General features: G+C 40.0%; 2 protein-coding genes and 1 non-coding gene across 3 annotated transcripts; all 3 read right to left on the bottom strand.

Annotated features, from left to right (window-relative positions):
* Nucleotides 1-827: 827 nt before the first annotated feature.
* On the bottom strand, nucleotides 828-8,927 carry LOC120725310 (dentin sialophosphoprotein). Its single transcript, XM_040018121.1, has one exon. The coding sequence runs from the start codon at nucleotides 8,905-8,907 to the stop codon at nucleotides 2,992-2,994; it is 5,916 nt and encodes a 1,971-aa protein (XP_039874055.1). The 5' UTR covers nucleotides 8,908-8,927; the 3' UTR covers nucleotides 828-2,991.
* On the bottom strand, nucleotides 8,905-15,984 carry LOC120725311 (microtubule-associated protein futsch-like). The gene is made up of 2 exons (XM_040018122.1): nucleotides 15,149-15,984; nucleotides 8,905-14,958 (listed from the first exon to the last, which is right to left on the bottom strand). Exon 2 carries the CDS (start codon nucleotides 14,753-14,755, stop codon nucleotides 8,930-8,932), a length of 5,826 nt encoding a protein of 1,941 aa, XP_039874056.1. The 5' UTR covers nucleotides 14,756-14,958; nucleotides 15,149-15,984; the 3' UTR covers nucleotides 8,905-8,929.
* Nucleotides 15,985-24,824: 8,840 nt separating this feature from the next.
* trnal-cag lies at nucleotides 24,825-24,907 on the bottom strand. Its single transcript has one exon. It is a non-coding gene; the product is annotated as a tRNA-Leu (tRNA).
* Nucleotides 24,908-27,736: the final 2,829 nt, after the last annotated feature.

Below are 27,736 nucleotides of genomic sequence, written 5' to 3'. Positions count from 1 at the left end.
TCAAAGTAACTCGACACACGTTATTCCCTTTGTGGTCAGAGTTCGGGGCCTAATAAAAGAGTAGCTTATTAGCATTGATATGTAAAAAAAAAAAACAAAAAAAAAAACCCAATTTGGTCTCATTATCTAGTTTGCAGCACTGCATACTTTGTTGAAAAAACACTTGACCGCCATTATTGCGAAGCTCTCATAGGAAGAGACAGCCAATGCTTCCTGCGCACAAGACGCAAGGTCGTAACGCAGCAAGACTGCATCAAAGCGCCCCCTTGTGACAATAATAGGCAATCGTTTTAGATGACAAGAGGGGAATTTGCAGCCCTGTATTTCGCATGGGTTAGACCAGGGGTCGGCAATCCTGGGCACTCCTGCCACGCAGCTGGCACGCGAAGGGTTAACTGATGGCACGACACCCAGTGAATTAATCTGAGAAGGTGTATTAAAAAATTAATGGCCGTGCCAGCGGAGCACATCGCAAATTAACTCGCGTAGACACATTAGTTGTACTGCTTCTTAATGACGGTATCTAAACTAACAACCCCATGTACCAGATTCAACTTGTAGTTGGCTAAAAATAACGTGGCCTACCAGTGAGAGGGACTTTGCTAGCTGGTAGTTTTTTCAAGCGATGTTGAAATTTCCACATTCCGACACTGCAAAGTGACAGCAATGATCGACTGAAAATGGAAACACTGAGAGAGGCACATCCATCCGCTCTGTTTATCAGCTATTGCCAGTTACCAAAAGTTTATTCTGTTCATCTGGATGTAGCGTTTTCAGTGGGAGAAACGTTTCGTCACTCATCCAAGTGAATTCTTCAATCTCAGCTGACTGCAAGTTTCCCCAATCTTAACACAGAGCCATTCCCCAACTCTCTGTGAATGGTACTCATGGTCATTGATCAGTGGGCTTTGATTAGTGGTTGTTGATGAATGGTCATGATAATTTGCATAATTATGATTAAGGAACTGACCTCCTAGCCCATTGTTCCTTCAGTGGGCTGATTTCAGTCATGATGCAAATGTACTATATAGGGCTGGATCAAGTGACCATGTAACCCTTAGTTACTCAGCAGTAGGCCTAGACTGCTGGGGCTTCCCATGATGCACAGAGTGTTTCTTGTTCACTCACCTTTTTCACTCTCACTACTTTGCATTTAATCATTAGTTATTATTAATCTCTGGCTCTGCTTTACAGCATGTCTTCTGTCCTGTTTTTCCCCTCAACTAATCGCAGCAGATGGCTGCCCCTCCCTGAGCCTGGTCCTGCTAGAGGTTTCTTCCTGTTAAAAGGGCGTTTTTCCTTCCCGCTGTCACCAAATGTTTGCTGATAGGGAGTTATTGGATTGTTGGGGTTCTGCATTAGAAATAGTCTTAACTTTACAATATAAAGTGCCTTGCGATGGCTGTTTTTGTGATTTTGTGCTGTGTGAATAAAATTTTATTTAATTGAATCACAGTGAATTGTGATGAATTATTAGTATAAAGTATTTCAAACTGTACCATGCTTTATAAAAAATAGTCATAGCAAACAATGTATATATATATAAAAAAAATAAAAAATATAAATCTATCATAGGTAGTTCCATAGTGTAGTGGTTAACACAATCACTTGGCAAGTGAAAATTTCCTGGTTCCATTCCAGCCAGACACAAATCCCCTTTGGAATGTGTCAGGAGCGACATCCACCATAAAACTCTGACAAATTAAACATGCAGCCCCACACACTGTGGTGACCCCTTGTGGTAAGGGAGTAACTGAAAGTAGTTGCGATCTATTATAGGTAGTGTGCTTATTATGTAGTGGAGATTTTTTTTTAAGTTAAACATTTTATTTGGAAGCCTTAGTTTGTTGTGTGAAATCTCAGCTTATAAAAGAACAATAAAATTACTTTCAAGTATGTTTAATATCAATATGTGCAGTACACTGAGCAAAGGTAATTCCCTGTACCACAGAAAATCACATAGATTCTTCATGTAATTACAGCTGAATCATCTAAAATACATAAGGGCAGGATGTTGTGATACATAAAACCCAGCTCTGGCTTTCATTACCATCTGCTTACACTGATGGCGATCATCTTCAAGTTTTGCTTTGTATATGCAACACTAGAGTACAAGAGTATATTACATACACAGCAGTACACCAAACACATAAATAAATATAATTAGTTTTTTCCAGGTTGCTGAGAAAACTTATTTTACAAGCTTTTTTTCCAAAAGAGTGTGGGTGCTGTATAAGACAGGTAGAAGCCAGAATCCATATATAATTGATTAGAAAAGGTTCAAAGACAAAATATATTGAACCTGAGAATTATATATTTCAAAAATCTGATAAATAAATAAAGATCTCAATTGATTTTTAAAGAACTTTTTATACACAGCACCCAAACAGTTTTGGGGTTATGGAAAATTACATTTTTTTTTTTGCATGCTTATAGTAGAATCAAAACCTATTTGGTTAAATAGGATACATTCAAAACACCCACAGTCCTGCCGAAAATGTTAAGCAGCATAACATGTAAAAGAACTGCAGCAATTCTGACAAAAATTGCAGTATGTGTGTGCATGTGTGACATTTGTAAGTTGTTCACAGGAACGGGACCATACTGTCAAGTTTTGGAAAGCATAGCTCATAAACAGTACCGTGTTCTGTCTAAGGCTCAGAATTGCAGGTGATATGTAATAAAATACTCTATGATTTAGTTTAGATATGCATTATATACATTCAAGTTTTTCATATTGTTGCATGAGCAGTTTGTGTTCTGCAGATACTAGAATTTGCTGTAGTATCTCATCTTGTGTGCTTGTCATGTTTAGTACTTGTTAAGTAGAGCCTAATAGTGCTACTTAAGATTTAGGATAATCTACATCAATCCTTTTGCTTTTTTTCATTTAGGAGACCTAACCTAAAATATTAAGAATACCCCTCGTTTTTTTCTCCCATGTCTCACTCTCTATCAGTCACCTTCAGCTTTGGCAGAGTCACGGTCAATTCAAAACAACTTCTTTTTCACACTCTTTGTCTCAAGGCTTTTAATGTCATCTTGGCTGTTTATTTCAGGCTCTGAATCTTCAATGTCAGCGTAAGTGCCGTCCTCAGATTCTGCGGTCTTTTTGGTCAAAGTATCAAGTGGCTTTAGTGCTTCCTTAGGTACTATGTTAGCTACATCTTGATTGTCTATCTTGCTGGTAACCAAAGGAAGCTGTATGTCACCACTTTCTTCCTCTGGTTCATCTGAGTCTTCCTCTGCTTCGTCTTCTCCATCAGCTGAATCTCCCTGTTTTTCACTCCAGTCTTCATTGGGTGTCTCGGTTTCCTCATCCTCCTTTTCAGAAGCATTGGAATCCTCTTTATTATTATCATGACTTCCATCTGGGATGTTAATACATTCACATTGTGTAACATCATCCTCTGGGTTGTTTTCTCTGATTTCTTCTTTGGTTTCTGATTTTTCCTCCATCTCCTCATCCTCTTCTGGTTTAAGCTCCACTACTTCATTAGTATCTTCTTGACAAGTGACATCACTTTCTGGGCATCCACTCTCTGGTTTGTTGGAATTATTCTCTGATTCACTGACAGCATTCTGTCCTTCATCTTGCTCGGATTCATCTTCCGTATCATCTGTAGATTCCACCTTTCCTGTTTGAGTTTCAGCCTCCTCTCCTGCAGATGTACCTTCTGCTCCAGATTCTTCCTTGCTGTCACTTTCATCAGTCTCATTCTCTCCTGCTTCAGGCTGTCCTGAGTCTTCCTCTGTGGTTTCATGCTTTTCAGTCTCGCCCTCTGTTGTTAAAGCCTCTGTGCAATCTTCACAAGTCAATTCATTTTCACCAGATTCCACCGTTTCCTTTCCAGGTTCTTCCGATTCATCTCCAGTTGTTTCACCTTCTACTAGCTTCTTACTGTTATCTTCATCATTTTCTTCTTCTTTACATTCTTCATTAGCACTGCTTTCTCCAATTTTTTCAGACGACTCTGTCTTGTCTGACTCATCACTGGTTTCATCTGCTTCCTCTGCCATTTCATCTTCGCTTGTGGCAGCAATTTCCTTTTGCTCAGCAATCTCACCCTCACTTAGTTTTTCATCCGTTCCCTTCATGTCTGACTCATCTGAACTGGTGTCTTTGTTAAATTCGTGCTCGGCATCTGTCACATCTTCTGCTGCCTCTTCCCGAGTGACCTCAACAGCAGCTTTCTTCAGCTCATCTTCACTTGTGACAGCACTCTCTTTTGCTTCAGAAACCTCATCTTCTGACTCAGATTCACTTGCACTGGCGGTGTCCACAGCCACTGCTGTGTCTGAGTCATGTTCAGTTGTTGCAGCATTGTCAGCCTCTTCTGCTGCACCATAATCTTCAGTTTCATTGTCACTTGTGGTTCCTTCCACGTTTTCATCAGCAGCAGCGCCTCTGTTAGGTTCATTCTCGGTTGAAACAGCAATCTCTGTTTCGATCACCCGCTCATCTTCGGTTGTTTCTTCAGCTGGTTCTGAGGTGTCATCCTCCTCTGTTGTCTCATCTTCATTTGTGGTGGCATCTAGGTCCTCTCCTGAATCATTTTCAGTGACAGCACCAATCTCTTCTCTATTGTCAGCATCTTCTGCTTTAACAGCTTCCTCATTGTCAGTTTCTTCCACTGCAGTTTCATCCTTTGAGTCACCTTTTCCTGCTGAAGAAATCTCTTCACTTACAGCCGTCTTGTCTTCAGCTGATGCTGCTCGATCTGGTTCTTCTGACAATTTGTTCGCGTGATTGTTTTCACCCTCAGACTCCTCTGCACTGATAGCAGGGATCTTCTCTTCATCAGTGACTTTTCCTTTTTCCACAACCTCATCTTCCTCAGATTCACGCTCACTTGTGGCCACCATGCTGCTCTCGACAGCTACATTTTCATCTTCAGCTGTGGATGCTTCGTAAGTGCCTTCCGTGAGTTCATGCTCACTTGTAGCAGCGGTCTCTCTTTCTACAAGAAACTCATCTTCAGTTGTTGCTATTTCAGATGGTTCATTTGACAGATCGTTACTTGTGACATCATTTTCCTCTTCTTCTTCATTTGTGGTGGCATTTAAATCTTCGTCAGAGTCATCTTCACTGGTAGCATCAGTCTCTTCTCCATCATCAACCTTCAGTGATTCCACAGCTTCCTCACTCTCTGATTCATGATCAGTTGAGGATACCATAGCAGTATCTTTGTTTTCAATCTCATCTTCAGCATTTTCATGCTTTGATTCAGCTTTTCCTGCGAGACCAGTCTCTTTTTCTGCAGCTGTCTCATCCTCAGTTGTTGCCAGGTCACCTGGTTCTTCTGTAGATTCGTCACCTGTAGCTGTGTCAGTGCTTTCATCTGCAGACTCGTCTTCACTAACGGTAGACATTTTCTCTTCTTCAGGGAGTATTTTTTCTTCCCAGACTTCATCTTTTCCTTCTGTGGTGGCTTCTACTGCTGTATTTTCATCTTCAGTAGTAGTATCTTCAGCAGACTCCTCATCTGACTCATCTTCACTCAAACTGGCAGTCTCATTTTCTGCAGTAAGTTTACCTTTACACCATGCTTCTTCTTCTTCTTTTAAAAATTCATCAACAATAGCTAAGTCTTCATTCACTGCTTCCTCCTGCATCATATGCACTCTCTTCTTTACCTTAAACCTCCCTGATTTACTTTCTTCTGGCATCGGATTTTGTTCAGCTGTTGCTCCTGCAACGTGTGTGTCTTCATCTTGAACCATGGTACCTTCAGCAACATCTTCCTTAGACTTATCTTCACTTGAGGCTTCAGTGTCTTCACTTTCATCTTCTTCTGTTGGTCCATTTAGCTGTTCATCAGCTGTTGCATCACTTCCATCTGCTTTCATCAGCTGGTCTTTCCGAATTCTCATTTGCATGATCATCTGCATTGATGGCAGCAATGTATTCTTTACCGTTAACCATTCCTTCTTTGCTGCTTCTTCCTCAGGTTCATGTTTAGCATCAGATGTCAGAGTAGTCTCTTCTGTTGAAGTCTCTACTGTGTCTTCCTTAGGGTCATCTTCACTCGTAACCACAATATGTCTTATTAGAGCACTCTTATTATAATATACAGCATCTTCTTGTTTTGGGAGTTCATCATTTGACCTGATAGCTTCAGCAAATTCTTCTCCATTTGTGGATACAATTTGCACAGTTTTTCCTGATTCTTTTGGTTCATGTAACAATTCATCAGCTGTGGCATCCTTTTCATTAGCCCTCATCTTCTGCATGATCAGCTGCATTGATGGCAGTATTATGTTCTTTGCTATCAACCATTTATTCTTTGCTCCTCCTTTGTCATATTCCTGTTTAGCTGTTGATGCCAAAAACGACTCTTCCACTGACATGTCTTTCTGAGTCTTATCTTCGCTTGTTTTATCATCTTTTTGTTTTCGCAGTTCATCATCTATGTCATTGGCATCATTCTCCTCCTTATTTTCTTCAGCAACAGTTTTTTCAGGCATTTCTTTGGCAACATGTTCTTTTGCGTCATTCTTTTCAGAAACCTCATCACGAACTGCATCTTGACTCATATCATCTGCTTCCTTTTCATCTGCTGCAAATTCAGAGATATCTTCAGGGCCTGGATGTACTTCTCGCACTTCCCTTAAAGCTTTAACAATAACTTTTTCCACAAGGGTTTCTGCCACTTGAGTTTCATGAATATTTCCAGGGTGAGATGCACACTTGATTGCCGTGGCAGCAGGTACAGTTGTCATCGAATCTCCCTGAAGAGGTGTCCTACACGTCATTTTTTTCTTAATGCACGATTCGCATTGACAGCATTCATCGCCGTTTTCACTGCGCTGGTCACTATAAGACGTTCCTGTTGCTGAATCGTCACTTTTTTCTGCATGTGAATCAGTCGATGGTTTGAGGTTGACCTTCAGTTTCCGTCTTCTCTCTTCTGCTTGTGTCGTTGAAACACGGGATTTTGTCTCTCTTGGAGGTCTTGGTTGGCCTTTTTGGCCTTGAATTTTCCACAGTTCCCTGTCAATACTTGCTTGGATTCTTTTGTGAACCTCAGCTCTAAGTTCATTAATCATACTGTCAAGCTGCTCACTATCTCCCAGGTTCCATCGAGCTTTGAACTCATTCATCGCTTTGATATAATGAGTCATGAACTGTTTTTCAATTTTATTTAATAAGGTTAAGACCCAAGCAGGATCATCTTTTGAAATCATTTTAGCTAGCTCTTCTCTGTCTATGAGGAGAAGGCTCTCAGAGTTGCTGTTCTCCGAAGAATCGGTTTCAGCTTCTGGAAGTTTTTGGCCCTCGTAGAAATTTCTTGAACTCTCGTTTGAGGAATGTGGTGTTTCGGATTGTTCTCTTGGACTATCACTGCTTGCTGGATAATCTTCCTTTTGCTCATCTTCACACATTCCTTCTGCCTTTCTTACTGATGTGCTCTGAACATCTGTATCTGTTTCAACTTCACACACTTGTTGTACCTTCTTAAACATATCCACAGTGGCGTGAGGCTCAGAAACATCACCATTCACGTCATTGCCACTCTTTACACCATCACTGCTGTTCCCGGAGCCTGTGGAGCCACTGTTGACATCCACGCCAGACGATGACGTATGATTGAAATCATCATCTGCAAAATGGTGATCATCTTTCCGTAATGCATGTTCATTTTCAGGAGGATCACAAAGCCAAAGGGACTGAAGAATACCCATGAGTTCTTGATACCTTTCATTTTTTTCATTGGCATTTTTTGGATCATGGTCTATTAGCTGCAGCTTCACAAGGCAATCCAAAAAACCTCTAGCTGAGGAGCTCAGCTTACGTCCATAAGCTGGAGAAATTTCTGGTAAACTGTTGCATCTGTCTAGCTTCGGATTTAAAAGGACTTTCATCACTTGTATGGAAGAGTTAAATACTTTTGAGGCATTGTCTGCATCAGTAGAGGCGTTATCTTCCTTTGGTGTTTCTTTGCTTGTTTCGCAGTCATTATTAGGAACACATTTCTTTGCCTCTCCTTCTACTGGGCCTTTTGAATTCTCAGTTGGGTTGTTAACAGTATCCGCTTTGTTAATTTCTTCTGTTGTGGGGACAGTTTTTGGCCCATCACAGTTTTCATTAAATTCCTCTACGTCCTCTAATTCACCCTCTGCTGGCAGTGATTTCAGCCATTCGTTCACAACCTCAGTAGGGGATGCGTTGGGTAGGCTGGATGGGACCAGGTCAAAATCATCAACTTCGGTGCTCTTATGCAGATATTTGCTGCTTCTGTCAGTTTTCTTGTCAGTGACACTTCCACCACTTTCCTTAGTATCCAGGTCACCATTTATCCTGTGAGGAACATTACGTTTTGATTGACTGTGTGCTGGAGACTCACACATCTCTTTGATGATATCTGAACTAGACAGAGTTTGTGACAAGTTACTTTCATTTGACTCTGTGTGAGATATGACATGTTGTTCATTTTCTTTCTGCTGCTTTGCTCTCTGACTTGTTTCTGACATTGCTGAATGTCTTCCAGAGTTTGATTTGGCAGTAGATCGGCTCTTTTCCTTTGGCTTCATTACTTCTAAATTTAGTGGAGAAACACTGGTCCGCTCAGAAGAGACATCTGTAGTTGTGGCACTTTTCTTTCCACTGATCTCAGATGTTTTGGACTTTTTTGAAGATGATGAAGCCTTGGACTTCGTTGACATGGCTGTAGGTGCTCTGGTTTCATTTTCCCCAACGGTCACGATGGGGACATCTGATTTGCTTAAAATGTCAGATTTTGTTGATTTTACTGACCTTTTTGATTTTGCTGACACAGCACTCTGTGCTTTCTCAGATATCTCTTCAGTATTCTCTTCATTAGGATGGCCAGAACTGTTTGTAGTAGTGATTTCTGGACTTTGTAATTTATTTGACTTTGATGAACTAACTGATTTGGTTGACATGGCACTGTCATCAGCTTCTTCTTCATGTCCAACCTGTTTCAGTGGCGGTTGTTCCAGATATATTTGATTTTTTTGTTCTTCCTGAGGTGTTTGACTTCACTGATAAAACACTTGGACTCCTCTGTGCTGGATCTGCCTTATCAGCTACCTGCTCCAGCACTTTTGATTTCCCTGATTTTTGAGAAGTTCTTGTTTTTGCAGATACTGATGTTGCATTTGACTTGGTAGACATTGAGGTCATTGCTCTGTTCTCTGAGTCTTCTGCTGTATTTTCATCAGTGTCATTTAAACAATTTTCAGTAGATATAATGGAGGGACCAGTTGTTTCTTTCTCCACATTCGCTTCATGATTTTCTTTGCCTACAGAGGGTTTTGACTTAGCAGTTTTTGAAGAAATGTTGGATTGCAGTGATTTGGTGGACCGGGCTGATTTTGCTGACAAGGAGCTTAGAGATCTCTGTACAGTCTCCAAATCATTGGCATTGTTGTATTCTGAAGATATTTCACATGTTGTCGAGCTCCTTGATGACACAGATACATTTGATTTGTTTAATTTGGCCGACACGCTGCTTGGTGACCTCTCCTCAGTTTCTTCTTCAGCATGTTCCTCACCAGCAAAAGCTCGAGATCCTTTTGCAGATCTCCTTGAACCACTTGACTTTGCTGACATAGAACTTTGTGCTCGCTCTACATTTTCTTTGTTAGCTGATGTACAACTTGTTGTTGTCTTTGCGCTTTCTTCGTCAGCACTTCCTTCACCTGGAAATGTGCCTTTTGATTTCGTAGATCGTGTTGAGACATGCGACTTTGCAGATCCAGCTGAAATGGCACTAGCTGCTCTCACTACATCTTCTGCCACATGCTCTTCAGCAGACACATCAGTGACTTCATCAACGTCTTCAGTAATATCAGAGGCATTGGATCTTTCTGTAACATGGGAAATATTTGATTTGACTGACATTACACTTGGAGATCTTTCTTCAGTTTGTGATTTGTCATTATCTTCATCGGAGTTCTCACAATTTGGTACATGAGAACATTTTGACTTTTTGGATTTTGAAGAAATATTTGACCTTATCGTATGTGTTGACAATGAGCTCGCTCTTCCCTCAGACTCTGCATCAGCAATCTCAGTGCTGTGTTCAGAAGGGATAGTAGTAGCTTTTGATTTCTTAGATTTCACAGAAACATTTGACTTGGTGGATTTTGCTGATCTCTGTGATTTACTGCTTACAGGTCTTTCAGTATGATCAGAATCATGAGATATTTCTTCTACTGGGGCAGCCAGTAATTTTGACTTATTGGATTTGGCAGAAATAGAGGACTTTGCTGACATTGCACTTTCTGCTCTGTTTTGAGGTTCATCCTCATCATTTCCTTGCGCTGGTAATTTATGCTCTGAAGCAACTTTTGAAGCTTTAGATTTTAGAGATATAGTAGATACATGGGATTTAGGTGTGGCGACTCTGTCTTCAGCTGGAGGCTCTGCTGAATATTTTGATATACCTGATATTTCAGAAAAATTTGAATCAGCCGAATGGAGTGACATTGAACTCACTGATCTGCTTTCAGTGTGCTCCTCTTTATTTTCATTTTCTGCAATGCGATCACATTGAATGGCAGAAGATTTTGATTTTTTTGAAACTTCTGAAGTCTTTGACTTTGCTGATTTTGCTGAGCTGACAGACATATTGCTTGGAGACCGATCTTCATGGTCCTCCAGATCACAAATATCATTTTCATCTGGACAATGAAATACTTTTGACACTGAGGATTTTTCAGAAATAGCTGACTTTTCAGTTTTGGTTGACACTGCACTCGGTGCTCTTTCCTCAGTTTCATCTTTGGAGTCTCCTACATCACCAGTATGCGCAACTGTGCCAGACTGATCTTCAGAAGCATTTGATTTGACCGATATTACAGAAGCATGCGATTGAGTGGATTTAACTGACAAAGCACTGGGTGATCTCTCTGCAGAATTTTTAGATCTCTGAGAAACACGTGACTTAACTGACTTGACTGATAAGCTGCTTTGTGCTCTTTCTTCACTTTCATCATAGATCTTTCTGTCCTCTTTAATTGGAGCATCAACAGATCGTTTTGACTTATTTGATCTTGCAGAAATATTTGACTGGACAGACAATGAGCTCATTGCCCTCTCTTCAGTTTCACCCTTAACTTCCTCTGTATTGTCAATGCAGTCTCCTAAAAGAGCTTCAGATATATCTGATGTTCCAGATGTTGCAGAGACATTTGATTTTCTTGATCTAACTGACAGGTTGCTTGGAGCTCGCTCTGTGGGTTCCTCATGATCAACTTTAATTTCTTCCATTCTTGTTGATCTACTAGATTTTCCAGAAACTGTTGATTTTTCAGTTCTGGATGAAATTGCGCTCTGTGATCTCTCTTGAGTTTGATCTTTGCCATCTATTTCATCAGTATCACTACACAGAACTTCAGAAATATGTGATTTCACAGATTTGTTTGAAGTATGTGACCTTGCTGATTTAGCTGATAAAGCACTGTGTGATCTATCTGCAGACTTTTTAGATCTGTCAGAAACATGTGACTTAACTGATTTGGCTGATAAGTTGCTTTGTGCTCTTTGTTCCGTTTGCTCTTTGTTATTTTCTTCATCAGCACTCTCTGACTTTTCTTTAGCTGATGCATCAGCAGACTGGTTTGACCTATTTGATCTGGCAGAAATATCTGACTGCGCAGATGCTGATCTCATTGTGCCATCTTCACTCTCCCCTTCAATAATTCTTTCGTCAGAAGGGTCAACATTGTCTTCTAAGACAGCTACAGAAATATTTGATCTCTTTGATGCTGAAGAAACATTCGACTTTGCTGATCTTTCTGATCTGACCGACAGATTGCTTGGAGCTCTCTCTGTGTGTTCTTTAACTATATTATCTTCCAATATCGTTGATCTACTAGATTTTGCAGAAACTGTTGATTTTTCAGTTCTGGATGAAATTGCACTCTGTGGTCTCTCTTGAGTTTGATCTTCACCATCTATTTTATCAATATCACTACACAGAACTTCAGAAATATTTGATTTCACAGATTTGTTTGAAGTATGTGACTTTGCTGATTTAGATGACAAAGCACTGGGTGATCTATCTGCAGACCTTTTAGATCTGTCGGAAATATGTGACTGACCTGATTTGGCTGATAGGCTACTTTGTGCTCTTTGTTCTGTTTGCTCTTTGTCATTTTCTTCATTAGAGTTCTCTGAGTTTTCGCTACCTGGAGCATTAACAGAATGATTTGTTCTGTTTGATCTGGCAGAAATATCTGACTTAGCTGACTTGGAAGACATAGCACTCACTGCTCTCACTTCACTCTCACCTTCAACGATTCTTTCCTCGGGATGGTCAGCAAAGTCTTCCAAGCAAATTTCAGAAACCTTTGATCTTTTAGATGTTGCAGAAGCATTTGACTTTCCTGATTTTCCTGATCTGACTGACAGATTGCTTGGAGCTCTCTCTTCATTTTCCATATGAACAGATATATTTTCCTCTTCATGATCTTTTGACTTGGGAGATTTTGCAGAATTAGTTGACTTTCCAGATCTGTTTGATACTTCACTCTGTGCTCTTTCCTGAGTTTCCTCTTCGCCATATCTTTCATTGGCTTGGCAAGCACAAACTTCACAGGTTTTTGGTTTATTAGATGTGTTAGAAGCACGTGACTTTGCTGATTTAGCTGACAAAGCACTTGGTACTCGCTCTGCAGATATTTCAGAAACATGTGACTGAAGTGATTTAGCTGATATGCAGCTTGGTGGTCTTTGTTCAGTTTCCTCTTCATCATTTGCTTCTTGAAGCATCTCAGTGCCTTCGTCTTTTGATTTAAACGTTGTTGCAGAAATATCTGATGTAATTGACAATGAGCTCACTGATTCTCCATCAGTCTCACCTTCAGTATTAGTTTCTTCAGAAGCATCACCACAGCTTTCAGGAGTAACTGCAGAAGCATTTGATTTTAAAGATTTAGCAGATGTGGTTGATGTATTGCTTGGAGGTCTTTCTTCATATTCATCATTAACTGCAGCCTGCTCTTCAGCTTCAATATCGGTAGGCGCGGACATATTAGATTTGGCTGAAGTGTTTGACCCTTTTGATTTTCCTGACACATTGGACTGAACTGATTTTACTGACAAAGAACTTGGTCCCCTCTCCTCTCCCTGTTCTCCGTGTTTGGATCTGCTGGATTTTGCAGAAACACTGGACTTTACAGACTTTGCTGATTTGACTGACAGTATGCTTTGTGGTCTCTCTCCGCTTTGCTCTTCAGTATTTATATCATCTGATGAACCAACACATTCAGTTGCATCAGGACGATCGGGCCTCTTGGATCCTTTAGATCTTGCTGATGAATTAGAGTTAGCTGACATGGCATCAGTTGCCTCCCTTGTCTCTTCTGTCTCAACGTTTAACTTTCTAGATGTTGCAGATTCATTTGACTTGACAGACCTAGCTGACATTACACTTACTGTTCTTTCAGATCTTTCCTCTGCACTTCCTGTATGTGGATCTTCAGATGCGCTTGACTCTGTAGATTTTGCTGAAGTGTTTGAATTCCCAGACATGGTGCTTTGTGTTCTCAGTTCAGTTTCATTCTCAGCTGGCTTTTGAATGCTTTTTTCTGCAGATGCCTCAGGTGACTCTACAGAAGAATCTGAAGCAGCTGATGTGACACTAGGTGTCCTCGGCTGAGTTTCCTCCTTTGTTTCTTTTTCACCTGGGAAAGAAGATGCCCTCGATCCTCTGGATTTAATAGACATCTCTGACTTTGCTGAGATGGGACTTATTGGTTTTTCTTCTTCAACATCTTCCTCTGATTTATGTTGTTGATGCTCAGACTTCACAGATTTGGAGGATTTGGAGGATTTAACAGACATGCTGCTCAGTGGTCTTTTGTGTGTTCCATTGTCATCACATGCTTGAGATCCTCCAACTGCAACATCCAAAACATCTGATTTGGATTTTGTCGAGGCATTTGAATGAACTGACATGGCACTTTTAGACCTGTTCTCCTCTTCATCCTTTGTCTCTGGGTCCTGTATTTTGCCAGACACAGTTGATCTGCAAGAGACATTCGATTTTAAAGACATGGCACTTGAACAATCTCTTTGTATTTTGCCTTCCTCTTCAGCTCGGGTGTAGATTTGTCCTTTTGTATTTTCTTCAGATACTCCACAATGACAAGCGTGTGAGGGTTTAGATTTTTTTGACTTGCTAGATTGTCCTGAAGCATTGGATGTTGTATCTTGAGGACTCTGGGGTTGAGTTTGCCTAGTAATGGATCTTGTTTGTTCTGATTTCTCATTTAGACAGTTATACAAAGTGGAAGATTGCACGTTGCACTTTGGTGAGCAAGCCTCACTCCCGATGGTGCAATACTCTACAGTTTCAGCTGCCTCAATAGTCTGCTTCACACAAGTCTCTGTCTCCACCACTTGTTCAGTAAGCTCTTCGCTTGATCTAGATACTACTGTCTTTCTAGAGACCACTGTATGTGAAGATGCACTTGAGCTAGATGTTTGAATGCGGCGACTCGCCCCATGTGTTCCTGGTACATTTTTCCAGATTTCATAATCCTGGCAGTGACTGCAGCAGTGAGGACAATGAGGTTCTTCTTGATGTCTCTGATAGTGCTGACTCATGAAATGGTCGTCTGGCTGAACAGCAGAGATGTTTTCAGATTCAAGATAGCTCGGAAAGTGTGGGTTATTGTTTCCTTGGTGGTAGTCACAGGTCCTGCCTGTGGTCTTTCTTACTTCCGTGGACCAGTGCACTGTTTCATCATTTTGCAGTCTAAAGCGCACTTTCATCTCCATTGATAAACTGCCATCTTTATTAACACGAACACATTTCTCTATATCATCTTCCCTCACCCCATCACCAGTGGGTGGGCAAGAGTTGACATTGTCTGGTGAATCAGTTCCATCTGGGCCTGACTTGTCAGATGACACTGACTGCCTGATAACTTTGTTTCCAGATTCCAGGTTTGGATGGATGACACTTTTCTTTGAAGGGAGTCCTTGATTTTTCACGCAGCAGTTAAAGAAAAAAGACAAATATTTCAAATTAGGCCTTTTGTTAAAGGTGTACGTTAACAAAAGTCATTTAATTTAGATGCTAGAGAACCATCCATAGCATATCTTTCAGTACTTCTACTTTGTAGTTACTACTTGTAAGAATGTAATTATCACTTTAAGAGTTTTTCCTACTCTCATGTCCGTCAGTGCAGCCACCGGAGCGTGACCTCACACTCAGCTTTGGAAGTTTATCGTCGGATGTTTTCCGAAAGTTCTCCACAATCGATGGGTGAGAAGGCTCCCGGCCGACACAGACAAGAACGCCGGGGCACTGCAGAAGACTCTGAACGCTGTCGATCTGAAACCAAATAACGAATACGTTTGTTTACAGTTTACTGTTATCTTTAAAGGAACACAGGGAAGATGATTTAAAAAGAATGCCATCGTTAATCACAATTAATCAGCAAAAGTAAGAATTTAATGCCAATTGAAGAGTGAAATTAAGTTACCCTTATCAGTGTTGTCAGATTATGATTGATCTCTAGCTGCCATTGTTTTGATCCAAAACAATCTAATAGCTTCTCGCTATATACTGTAGGGGAAACATCATTTCCCCCTTTAACAATCTGATCTGGCACACTAATTAGAGTCCCATATTTCAATCAGGACCAGTTAAAAGTTATACCTTTGGTTTTTGGGCTCTTTCTCACCTTCCCATCTGTACAGCAAGCTTAAGGTGAAGAGGACAATGATCAACTAATTTAATTTAAATTAAATCTAATTTAGAAACAGTATAACAGTGATGAGGTGAGATGAAGGTGGGCTATAGAGCGCCTTGCACCACCTGCAGAAACTCTAGGAAGGCTAAAATCACTTAAATAGTGCTCCCTGTACAAGACCTGGTGAAAGGATACCCAGATGGGCCGTGAGCTGAGCCATCAGCAGATGAGACCTGGATTTGACAGCAGCTGATGTACATATTGGGGTTACATAACAACATATTTGTGAAAATGGATGTCATACTAAGAATGGAAAATACTGCATGTTTTTGTTTCCTAACATTATGAATACATTTTAAAATATTTCAGTGTTATTTTGTTACGGTGATTTTAGTCAGGTGGGGTCTTTCTTTTATTGAGTAATGATGATAATAATAAATATCTTCATTGTGTCAGGACACTGCCACCTCTCGAGCACAGCGGCAGAGTTCTAAATCCCTGCCAAAGAAGGGTGTGAATCATGCAGTGAGTCAAGACAAAGCATCTATCCTAATCCCGGATGATCTCTGTGAAATGACGGTGCATTGCAATGATGAACTGCCATTGTGAGCAGCATCAGCGTGGCTCAGCAGTACTGGCAGCTTGCTGAGTGTGCAAAAGAGTTTGACTAAATGTCTGCGTAATTCATCTATATTAATAAAGCTCAGACACAAAGATTTAGTTTGTTTTAGGGTACCTCCAGCTATTATCAAAAGTTTGATAATAAAACTGGACATCATACAAGCTAATTATCAGCATTAGGAAGACTTGTCTCCTGTGTCAGAGATGATTAACCTGAAAAAATTCATATTAATCTCAGGGTACACAGTGTGTACTAACCTTTCAAACAAAGGCCTAGCAGGAGTAACCTTCTTGGTTAATATATGTTTGTTGTTTTTGATCCTTTTTTTTTTTTCAGATTTCAGAGAATGCAATCTTTTAAGGTTTAAGGACTTATTTTGTTAAGCATTAATAAATGAATTAATGAAATCCTCTTATAGGCATGTTAAATATGTCTGTAACAGAATTAAATGACCAAAACACTCTTAGAATAATATGAATCTGTAATATTGCTCTTTCTATGTTTTTAATATTAAATACTCATGTTCTCTACTGTCAGTCATAAAATGCTGTGAAAGCATGTAGCCCCGAAGTATTGAGTGTTTTGTTGATTTTTATCTGGCTCATGTACGGCTCGTTGTGATGACAGTGCAGTTCTGAATTTTAAAGCCACTGCTGTTAAAGGCAGATGAATGGCTTCATCTGTGGTCACACGAAGCCCAGGTGAAGATAATTAATTGCCATGGTGGAAGACACATTTCTGAGACACCTCTGGTATCAAAGTAGGGGAGTTTCAACGTTGACCTGTTTCTTCTCTCTCAAAAATAGCACTGATATGATCAAGATTAATGGGTTTTGGAGCAATCTCCACAATCTGAATGCATGGGTGAGGGAATATCCCCATTTCATTCCCTCACAGCCTCATAGTATCTTATCTGGGATTATAACTATTTGCAAAGTTGATGAAATGATGCTATTTATTTATTGACTTATTATGAATGTGCCTGTTGTACAATAAAGAGGCTTATAGAGCAATTAAACACCAGGTAAAAATAGAGAATCTTGTAGATTTGAATGTATTAGTGTGCAGATTCCTGTTTTTACTGAAATGCTTTGTTGGAGGAGCAAAAAAATCTCCTGCAAGTGTTCGCTTCTTTTGAGATCTAATGGTTTTGTATAATGTTTTATTATAGGAAAATCAACGCACGGCTTTGCAGGATTCACAAGCTTTGTGTATGCTGTGGACCAAAGAATTAGATTATATGCAAAAGAGTCTTGGTTTAAGACACGAATACAGTCTCAGGGGTCACAATGGTCCCGGTTCCAAGTCAGGATAAACGAGAGGGTTTCATCAGGAAATGACATGCAGTGTAAAAATTTGTGCCTAATTAACATATGGTCCTTGGTCCTAACCAAAACTTCTTCCTGAAAGTAGTAGGAAACCATTCCTGTCTAAAATCTTATCTAACTCCTGTTATTCAGAAGGTTTCTGAGAGAAAATCAGGAAACCAAAACTTAATATGTGATCTTCTAGCTCCAGCTGTTTATGACCTCACCTTGTGCCCGCTCACAGTGTACAGCTTCCTGATGTGGTACTGCATGAGCTCAGAAACCTCCTCTAAGAAAAGCCCCAAACTGCGTAGACCCCTGCGGTGCAAGATGATGGTCTTTCTGAATGAGGGGTCGCTGTTCTTCATCAACACCAGCTTCTTACTGTATCGGTGATGATGAATGTGGCGTTCGTGGCCCAGAGGTGTTTCTTCAGGCCTGCTCGGCCCACTGAGAACATAGTGGTGTGGATGGTGGTGGTGACATGATGGGTGAGTGTGATAGAAAGGTGACAACTGAGTTTCTACTGCTTCCAAGGCATGGGCGTGTCTACACTCTGAGCAAACATAGCATTCGGCTGTGGGTTCATGATGGGCCACCATGCCATGCTGGGGGATTCTGGGTAAGCGGGTGCTGTGGCGCTTAAAAGGAATAGAAGACCTGTGGGTGCCTTCGCCTCCTACAGCGTCAAAACAGTGAAAGTGGCGTCTGTGGGAAGACATTTTGGACTGTGGTGACGTTGATGATTGGGTTTGTGCTCAGAATGGAGGATGAGCTCAGGTTAGCAGAAGAAGGGGCCAGGTCAGCTTCGGCAAACAGTCCTGAAAGGTTGCCATGTTTTTCTGCAGCTGCCTAGGGTGAGGTGTTGCACCGCACATCTGCATAACCTCCGCTCACTAGAAACAATGTGGAAAAAATAGATGAAAATGCATGCGTTGAAAGGAGATTACATTAGAAACATCTTACAAACCAGCTTTTCTGATTTCCATTTGATCAATCACATTTGAGCAGGTAAACAGCTGGTGTGGAGAGAAAAAAGGGCCACATTTGTTGAATCTAATTTAAATCCACTGACTACTGTCTGATGATGAAATATGAAAATCTGTTAGTACAGCGGTCCCCAACCCCCGGGCCGTGAGTCGTTTGGTACCGGGCCGCGAGAGTTGAGGCTCAGATGTGAAATGTATGGTTTTCAGGGTTTTTATCGGTTTTCAGCGTTATTTTGTTATCGTTTTTATCGTTAACTCGGTATTCCTGGGTCTTTTCACGTGTGTTATGAATAAATCTTCTTTTTTTCGGTACTGGTACTAGTTTTATTTTGTTGTGTTTATCCGCGACACCTTAAAGGCCGGTCCGTGAAAATATTGTCGGGCATAAACCGGTCCGTGGCGCAAAAAAGGTTGGGGACCGCTGTGTTAGTGTAATAAGTTTGATACTGCTCTACATTTATCTTGTCTTATTTGTAAAAAAAAATTAAAAATGGCTGTTGTGTCATTTTATCCTTTAATATGTTTAGCCAATGTTCCAGTAAGGCTTTCATTTCAGTATTTCTACATGTCCACATTTATGACTGAAAAACACAGGCAAACATGGCAAACATATTCCAGTTAAAATCGGATTCATTAAGAGATTTACACCCAAATCAATTACGCCCAAACAAAAAATGTGACATTATATATTGTGACACACGCAGCATGCATGTGCCATATATACAGGCTGCTTTGAAGATCAAAGAGTGCATAAAGGCAGGGATAATGAGGCTACAGCCACAAATAAATCCTTAAGTGACTTTAAATAACAAGCTTAAGTCTCTGCTCACAGTCGAAGTGGACATTACCTCAGCGACTGCGCCTGTCACTGACAAAAATAGACTCTCGAACAGCTTCTGCTGCAATTAAAATTCAAGGATTACCTAAAAAAAGCAGAAATATCTGCAATAGGCACAATGCAGCCTTACTGTGACAATACTTGGACGTAAAGTCAATTCATTGTTGCCGGATGGAAAAGGGATGCATGCCCACTATGAAATGCACATAAAAATGCCACAGATTTTTTTTTTTAAATGGTAAAATAGGCTAAGCTTGACTGACACCTATAAAGAACAGGCTTGGCTGTTATCCTTGTTCTTGTATTAGTAATTTTTTTAGTCAAACAGCAAGTGTTTCCTGAAGCTGAACATTTCCAAAGAGAAGAAGAGCCAGTTATTTTGTATTCTCACATGTCATGTTGCCATTTTTAGTCGTTTAACTTTTAAGTCGTTTAACGTTTAAATATCCATTTATATCCCCCAAAAGGTTTTTGATTATTGAAGCCAAAACATGAGTCGAAAAGGGTTTTTTTGTTGCCCACAATCAGGATTATGAATGTCCATTTCACTTAGTTTATGTGTAAATGTTTATTTTGATTCTTTTATAAATGTATTTAATCTTAATTATATCGTCTGTGTTCTATACTAATTAAGTGCCTCAGTGTCCTGTTATGTGTGACACTGAATGCTGCCACTGTTTCGTGTCACACATTACAGGTGTCACTTCTATCAGTGTGAACTGATAGTTTATATGTGCTTGTATAAACTGGATGGTTTATGGAAATAAACAATTTCCAAACATAATGCACATAATATTTTATTTTTTAAAAATGCCTCAGTGTAATATTTAATTTAATAAATTAAATGCCAGTTATCTACCCTACAAAATTTGTTTCTTTTTCACCAAACTGCAATATATAGAAGAGTTCGTGTATGCAGATGGGTCCACTGAGGTTGATACGTAATGTTACAACATGAAAAAAAAAATTACCCAGCATATCTTAAATACTTAATGTGATCTCACGCAACTGAAACTGCATTTCATCATTGTGGTCATTGCATTTCTGCTGTGGAAATTATATTAATTTACCAGCAAGTTTAAGTGCAGCAGCTCAATCAAAAATGTGTAGTAACTACAGTCAAAAGCATACACATAATCAGAGGCAGTATACTCACATGATCCACAGTTATAGTCCAGGCAATTAAAACAACTCCCAAAACTATAGAATGTGAGATGTAAACTCCCAGAGAAGCACCATGGCTATTGCAAGGAAAGAAAAGAGAAACCAATGAAAAGTCCTCCCTGAGGAAGCGGGCCTACCTGCTAATCAGATACATGGGATGCTAAGGATAGACTGAAAAGCCTTGCTAATCACTCTGAGATTGGACTGAAATCTGCTGAAGCTTTGGACACATGACTTGGACTTCACCATTGCATAAAGGGTGTTAAACACCCTAAGTTAAACGCTTAGAAAGCAACTCCTGGCTCAGTAAAATTCAATGACTAAGCACGATACCTTGTTTTACCTTCATAGCAAACCCTTGTTTTCACTCGAGGTAGGGACTGCACACACACACACACACATATATATATATATAGAGGAAGAGAGAGAGCGATAGATAGATATATGAGCTGAATTGGCTCATGACAGAGCTCTGAAGCATTTTTCTATTTTGTTTTTCATCTTCCTTTTCCTCTTATTGCTTCCTTAATGCCCAGAATAGCTTTCAACAACATTGCCTGGTCTTGTTACTCAGGTTTTCTTATTATTTGTCACAGTGACAGTGGAGACAAGAAAAACCATCTCAGACCCATCGCTGTCAAAACCAAATTTTTGGTCTTTTATATAATCGGGTCCATGGCAGATGAGAAACAACACATCCTGTCATTACGTATGTAACAAAAATACTGAAGCAGCGTGTGAAAAACAAAGCCCACTCATACTGCTTCCATGGGGGTTAGGAGGGTAAGTAGCAACATTCATGATCACTCGATTAACTGATCATCAGCAAGCGTGAGCGCCTCTTTTTGTCTTTCTCAGGAGCACAAAACCTGCCTGTTTATCTTTTCATGTTTCAGTCTTTATTGTAGTCTGCTATGCTCACAATTTAAATATACAGTCTCGGCAAAAAGAAAGTACATCATCATCATCAATTCTAAGGTTTTAAATATCACGGATTAACAACGCAATAAAAAATATACAAAACACGACATATTACACCGTGTCCATTTTTTTGCCAGGAAGTTCACTCCTGGGAAGACTGGCAGCTCTCTTTCTGTTTTCAATCTGTTAATAATCTTTCTCACTGTTTGGACTTGAATTTTTTTTTTTTTTTTTGGACATATCCTTATAATCCTTCCCAGTTTGATGGTCACCAACAATTGCTTCTGTAAAATCATTGCTGATGTGTCTCCTTTTTAGCATCGTATTAGCAAACAGCTGAATGTTCCTTATATGTAAAACCTTATCATTTAAAGAGGGTGTTTACCTTTACCGTGACTGTATCTCTCTGACATACTGTTTAAAATATGTAAGGATATCCACCAGGTTTTGCAGGTTTTCAAATGATTTACCGGCTGAACATCACCTGTTTCACACCTACTCTTCTAATTGCTGTCTCGTGATATGTATTCATTGGTACCTCCCTACAAAGCAATTAAGACATGATGGCCAGCAGAAAGAATTGTCTCATGGGTCGTGTCATTGTAAATGGCAGCATTTAAATTTCCCATTTATTTTCTGGGGCCATGTCATAGAAATACTACAGGAACTGCCCCCCTAATTAGCCTACTTCATCCCAGACTGGCAGGCTGGCACAGTCTCCTCTGACAGATTGCTGTGGCGGTGCATGTAAAACAGTCACAAGGCTCAAAACATTTCAGCATATGTTCCACCTTGTTGTATGTGCTCCACAGCGTGTGACGCTAATTTAAAAAAAATGCACCTTTCTAGTCTAAATATCCTTCTGGGTCAGATCAATCTTTTCAAGGACAAGGAAACCGCCACAGGATGCACGGCAGTCTCTCCTTATCAGGGGCTCACAGACGGCATACCAGTCCCTCCCTGTCCTTATGATGTGGGGAGAATCAAGAAGTGCTTAGTCACATGAGCACCTGTGAAGACTACACGCACATCCACGGGGTGACCCTTTACACCATCTGCTCTTAGTCTTAACAAGCTTGACAGCTCACAGTGGGGTGGAGGTGACCATTTCATTATATCCTGACTCACAGAAGAAAATAAGAGAAAGACCTCCCCTCCACATCCCCTACTGAGTCATGAGGGGAAGGAGTGACTCAGAAGCTAACTGAGGCTAATATTTTAATCGTGGGCTTTCCTAGGGAGAGTCCTCTCCTTAATCAACTTCTGTCAGGCATGCTCTGCCAGCCTGATGGAGGTTTCTAAGAACTTTTAGTCCACATTAAATGGACTTTAAAATGACTCAAATTAGGTTTGCAGCCTCCACTGCATGTGGACGCAGTGTGGATCATAGTCACAGCAGGACTCCCCGAAGCACATCATCCTTCAAGCTTGCACGTGTGCAGTGATGCTCAGGCTTAGCACTCCCCCCCTCCTGGCTGCAGTTAAAATGTCAGGCCTAATTAGTGTGCAACCTGCTGTGCACCAGGACTCCTGCTATATTAAGTCACAGTCTTAATGAAGCATACGTAGAGGAAGGTGAAGCACCGATACATGGCTCCAGTTAAAGGGTGAGGCTTAGACGTTTAAATCAAAGGTTGCCTATAAGATGGGATAAACACTCTCACTTAAAAGGTACATCAGTGGTCACACATGGTCACACTGTCAAGAAACTGGATTCATTTTGGATTCACTGATTCTTCTGGCTTATAGAGTGGAAAAGCCAACAATCCATACAGCAACCACAAATGCTAGCAACTTAAATACTACTAGATTTAGAATGGTGTTTCTAAGGCAAACCAACCAACCAGTTTGCATGTCTATACTATCTTAACTTAAAAACACAAATGGAAAAACCTTCCACATGCTAATATAAAAGCTGCCCAACAACCTCTGCCTTCAACCTGTGAAAGTACTGGAAGACGCCCTAAATCGCCCTAAATCCCTGTTTAAGTCACCTGACCTGACCTTGCACATTAACCCTACGAGCTCTCTCCAGGTGTAAATGTTAAGATAAGCAAAATATTCATTTTCCTAAGTCCTAAGGGTATAAAACAATAATGATGATGGATTTGCTTTTACATGAAATGTTTAATATGTAGTTCATTGTATTTACATGTGCTGTATTGTGTAGTGAAGCACTGAAGTGGTGTATAAGCGTGCTTATATGTTTGTGTCACTGTGTTGGGATTCATGTGCAGCAAATGTCCTCAGATAACATTTCTATTTGGAGCAAAAAGGGGGGAAAAGTCACTATTTTTAGAGCAGTCAGCCTGTTAGGAATGAATCCTATTAGTGACAGCTAAAAGTACTCAAACACCTTCTTCTTTTTGCATGATTAAACCAAGCTGTGGCCCTATCTTTTTATTTGCTAAGCTATTTAGCCTTTTAGGATAAACTGAATATCTACTACTTTGTCTTAAGGGTACAAGACCTGCTCCTTTATTAACCATAAATTGTTGAGCCAAATGACCATATGCTACAAATCAATCAGTGGTTCTAATAGCTTTTGGATTCATGAAAGAAAAAGTTAAAGCCAATGATAACCCTCCTTTGTGTGCTATTACATTTATAGCAATATATACACTTTGATATCTGGAATTCCAGACTTACAAGAAAAAGTAAGTCAGCAAAAATCTCACAAAGGAATAGACAATCTATTTAAATATTAATTGAATTTTAAGAGGAGGAATCCTTCAGTAAGATTCATAGAAAGCCATACCTGTTCCTATACCGAGTTACCTCTAAAACAACCCCATTGTGGCATTAATGTGCGATTGCACAGCCTGTTGAGTAACAATTTTAAAAACCCTCGGTCCACGAAGGGCCTTCCCTTAAACCCTGGATCCTCATCTTAAACCCAGGATTTAAAATTTGTACCAAAGGTTGTGTGAAAACTCACTTCACTATTAAGTATGCTGTATTACCGCATATGCACCCAGACACAAGCATAAATAACAGGTTTAGCACGTTGAGCCTGCCTTCTATTGAATGTTGGATTCCATATACAGGAAATGTAATCCCCACTACTTTCCTAATCTAAACTTTGACTGTTTTTAAAAAAAAAAAAAAAATACATAACACTGTTTTGAGAATAGTTACAAATATGGTTGTTCATCTTTTCTAATTTAAAGCTATACTGTGATGAAAAACCATGTTACACTGTGCTAAAAGGTTAGTGTGAAAAACTCAGACCACAGAGACTGGGAGGAGAAAATACCCTACCTTGTTTTTAACATTGTAGGGCACGAAGTTTGCGAAAAAAGGAATGATGTCAGAAGTGGGATTCGAACCCACGCCTCCAGAGGAGACTGCGACCTGAACGCAGCGCCTTAGACCGCTCGGCCATCCTGACAACTACATGCCATGTACTCGCAGTCTCATATGAATCATAAAAGCATATTGCGTAATGCCTCAACTTTCAGTTATAAATGTTTGAATGTTAATACAAAACGTGTAATATGAATCTAACAATGGCGGGAGCGTTGATGATTTACCTCTCTTGCTTTATAAGATGATTAGGGCAGACGCAGCTACAGGAAACTGACGTCTCCTCTAAAATAACGCTGTTCTTGTGTAAGCAAACCTAAACACAAACCCGTTGTTCTCCCGAACAAGGGAATATAATCTACCATAAACGAATATAAGCTGCAGCATAACCCACAGGATAGACATAAACACACGTAGCCGGGGCTTCGTAGTGCTGGGATGAGCAAATGGCTTAAGCCTGCAGTACCTCACATGTCCGCTAGAGGCTGACGCCGACAAAACTACACTTCGATTGGACGCCTAAACGTCTCTGTAAATTAGCAGGTAGGTCGTTTTTTATTTGGATTTCCTCAATGGGAAGGACAGAAGCTAAGCAGATAGAAGGTTGCTATTTGTTTCAAAAGAAGGGCAATTTATTTTTCACAAGGGGGAGTGTGCTGTGGTCCAACTCGCTGCAATGCAAACAATTAGCATCAAAACTGAAGAGCCACTAAATTGGTAGAGGGGAAAAAATGAACTGAGTTTTGTATTCGCTGGCTGTGTTGGATGAATATAATGCAATGACATGACAGTAGCTGGGCAGAAAAGGTAACCGTTATTAATAGCCGCCTCATCCATTGAGCTGTTACTCACCGTAATTAGTGCACTCTCGTTGTTTTTAATATTTTTGTCTGCAAAACTATGGTCCAACTAATTTGTAAATAAATTTATTTAAGATTGCCATGGGCTACAATTATTTAGTCCTTTTTATCAAAGCTCCTAACCCTTTGGGAATTCTGCCCCTTCTGAGTGTAAATGGTGTGATATTAAAGTGTGTGCAATGTGCATAAAAGAGCTGTGATTCTGCAAAAACTAGATATAAATATTTGCAAACGTTTGTTGCTTTTCTGTGTTGTTAAGGAACTGAGAAACATTTTAAGTGTCCAAGGAGCCTGCTGCCAGCTTGCATGCCAAACATTGTAACAGAGTTACTTCTGCATTGGAAAAAACAAAACAAGAAAACTGAACTATAGTGTAAGTTACTGTAAGACTATTAGCCTTAATGGTTTGTGACTTCCAGTCCAGCCTTTGTGTGGGCACTTGTAGCTCATAGTGGGTACGTGACTCTAGCTGCTTAATTTGCTTATCAGAGCTTTCAGCTATCACTGCTCTTTAAGTATTCTGCCATCTGTAATAAACATAGACCCATCCAGCTCATATCCTGTTTTGAACCTGTCAACATGGTACTTTAGCTCAAGTGTCTGAACTCCTGGGACAACTGTGTGACTCATTTCCATGTGTGTCATTTTTGATGTTGAGTCTTTAAGGAAACAGGGCCGAGCATCCAGCAGGAAGGGATTCCTTCAAGCTCAGACATCAACAACATCCCGAATATTAAAGCCATAGAGTAAAGTCAGAGGAATGGGAGCGAGGATGGAAATTATGCCAGACTTACCCTCTTCCAAGGTCAGTCACAAGCAGTCTTACCCAGAAATTTTGAGCGTAAACAGCACACATCAAGGCACGGGAAATGCTGTGTGTCAGAAATGACGTACTTCATCTCTGAATAAGCAGCGATACAGCGATGCTTGTTGTTCCTGTGTACAGGAACTTGCATCATTGATCAGCCACGCGAGACAAAGCTTTCCAGGCCTTGGGCGAAGGAGACTTTAAATATGATTCCAGAGATGTAGATTTGGCACATTTTATGATTTCGATGATAGTAAAGAATATTATAGATGCAACTGACCAGTTTTGGGGGGTTTTTTTTGCTACTGAAAATTTTAATCCATTTAATCCAGAATCATCAAGTCCATAGGTTGTGCTGCAGGGTTGCAAACTATTTCTCTTGAATGCAAAATGTATGTGCTTGATAGAGCTTTAGACACATGAAATACACAAGTTTCTTGATTAATTTTAAAGAGTAAGAACACTTTTTTGTGGTAGTGCACTTGCAGTGATTTATACTGTTGAGTACTTATATCCTAATCCAGTGTGGGAATCTGGGAAGTCTGATGGCGATAGTGGAACTTCTTTATAGGATTATCCTGGTAGTTTTAAACATGGCTTTTATTTTTAATATTTTGTGGTGTCTTCCTTTTGTTGGAAAATAAGCCCAGACTTAACAGAATAATTACAAGACCCTCACCAGATACCATATTTTACTTCTTTTTTTTTTACTTTCTTTTCTTTTTTTGCACACATTCATCATTAAAACAGCGCAAAATGCCTTTAAATTTTTTGATTGTTACATTGTAACCACTGCTATGATGTAACTGCATGCATCTTATGAATGATAAGTGCTGAAACATCAAACCTTAATGGCTGTCCTCGTGTCTCACTAGCTGTCATCAGACAGCCTGCTGGTTTGCTTTGTCTAGCCTCTCCAGTAGCTGTTAAAAGGGGCTCTCTCACACTGCTGAACTTATAACATCACTCATCTAAATCATTACTGCGTCTGCTTTTCAGGATGCATGCTGAGTAAACTCTGTTAGCGCAAGAGAACACAACCAGAGCTACAAATGGAGTATGTGGGCCTCCTAAAATGGAAAAGATGGGGCATGATTTAAGCTCAAGAGCATGCTGCCCTTTCACTTAAAAAGAGCTATGTTCCTATGTTTGGACAGTACTTTATTATTATTATTATTATTATTATAATTGTATATATATATTTTCCACATAACTGTGTATAAAGGGAAAACAGAACCATAAAAAT

Source organism: Simochromis diagramma, unplaced genomic scaffold, assembly GCF_900408965.1.
Source record: "Simochromis diagramma unplaced genomic scaffold, fSimDia1.1 OVJJ01000802.1, whole genome shotgun sequence".
Lineage (NCBI taxonomy): Eukaryota > Metazoa > Chordata > Actinopteri > Cichliformes > Cichlidae > Simochromis > Simochromis diagramma.
Note: the sequence above shows the minus strand (reverse complement) of the source record. Positions and strands in the feature narration are given on the sequence as shown.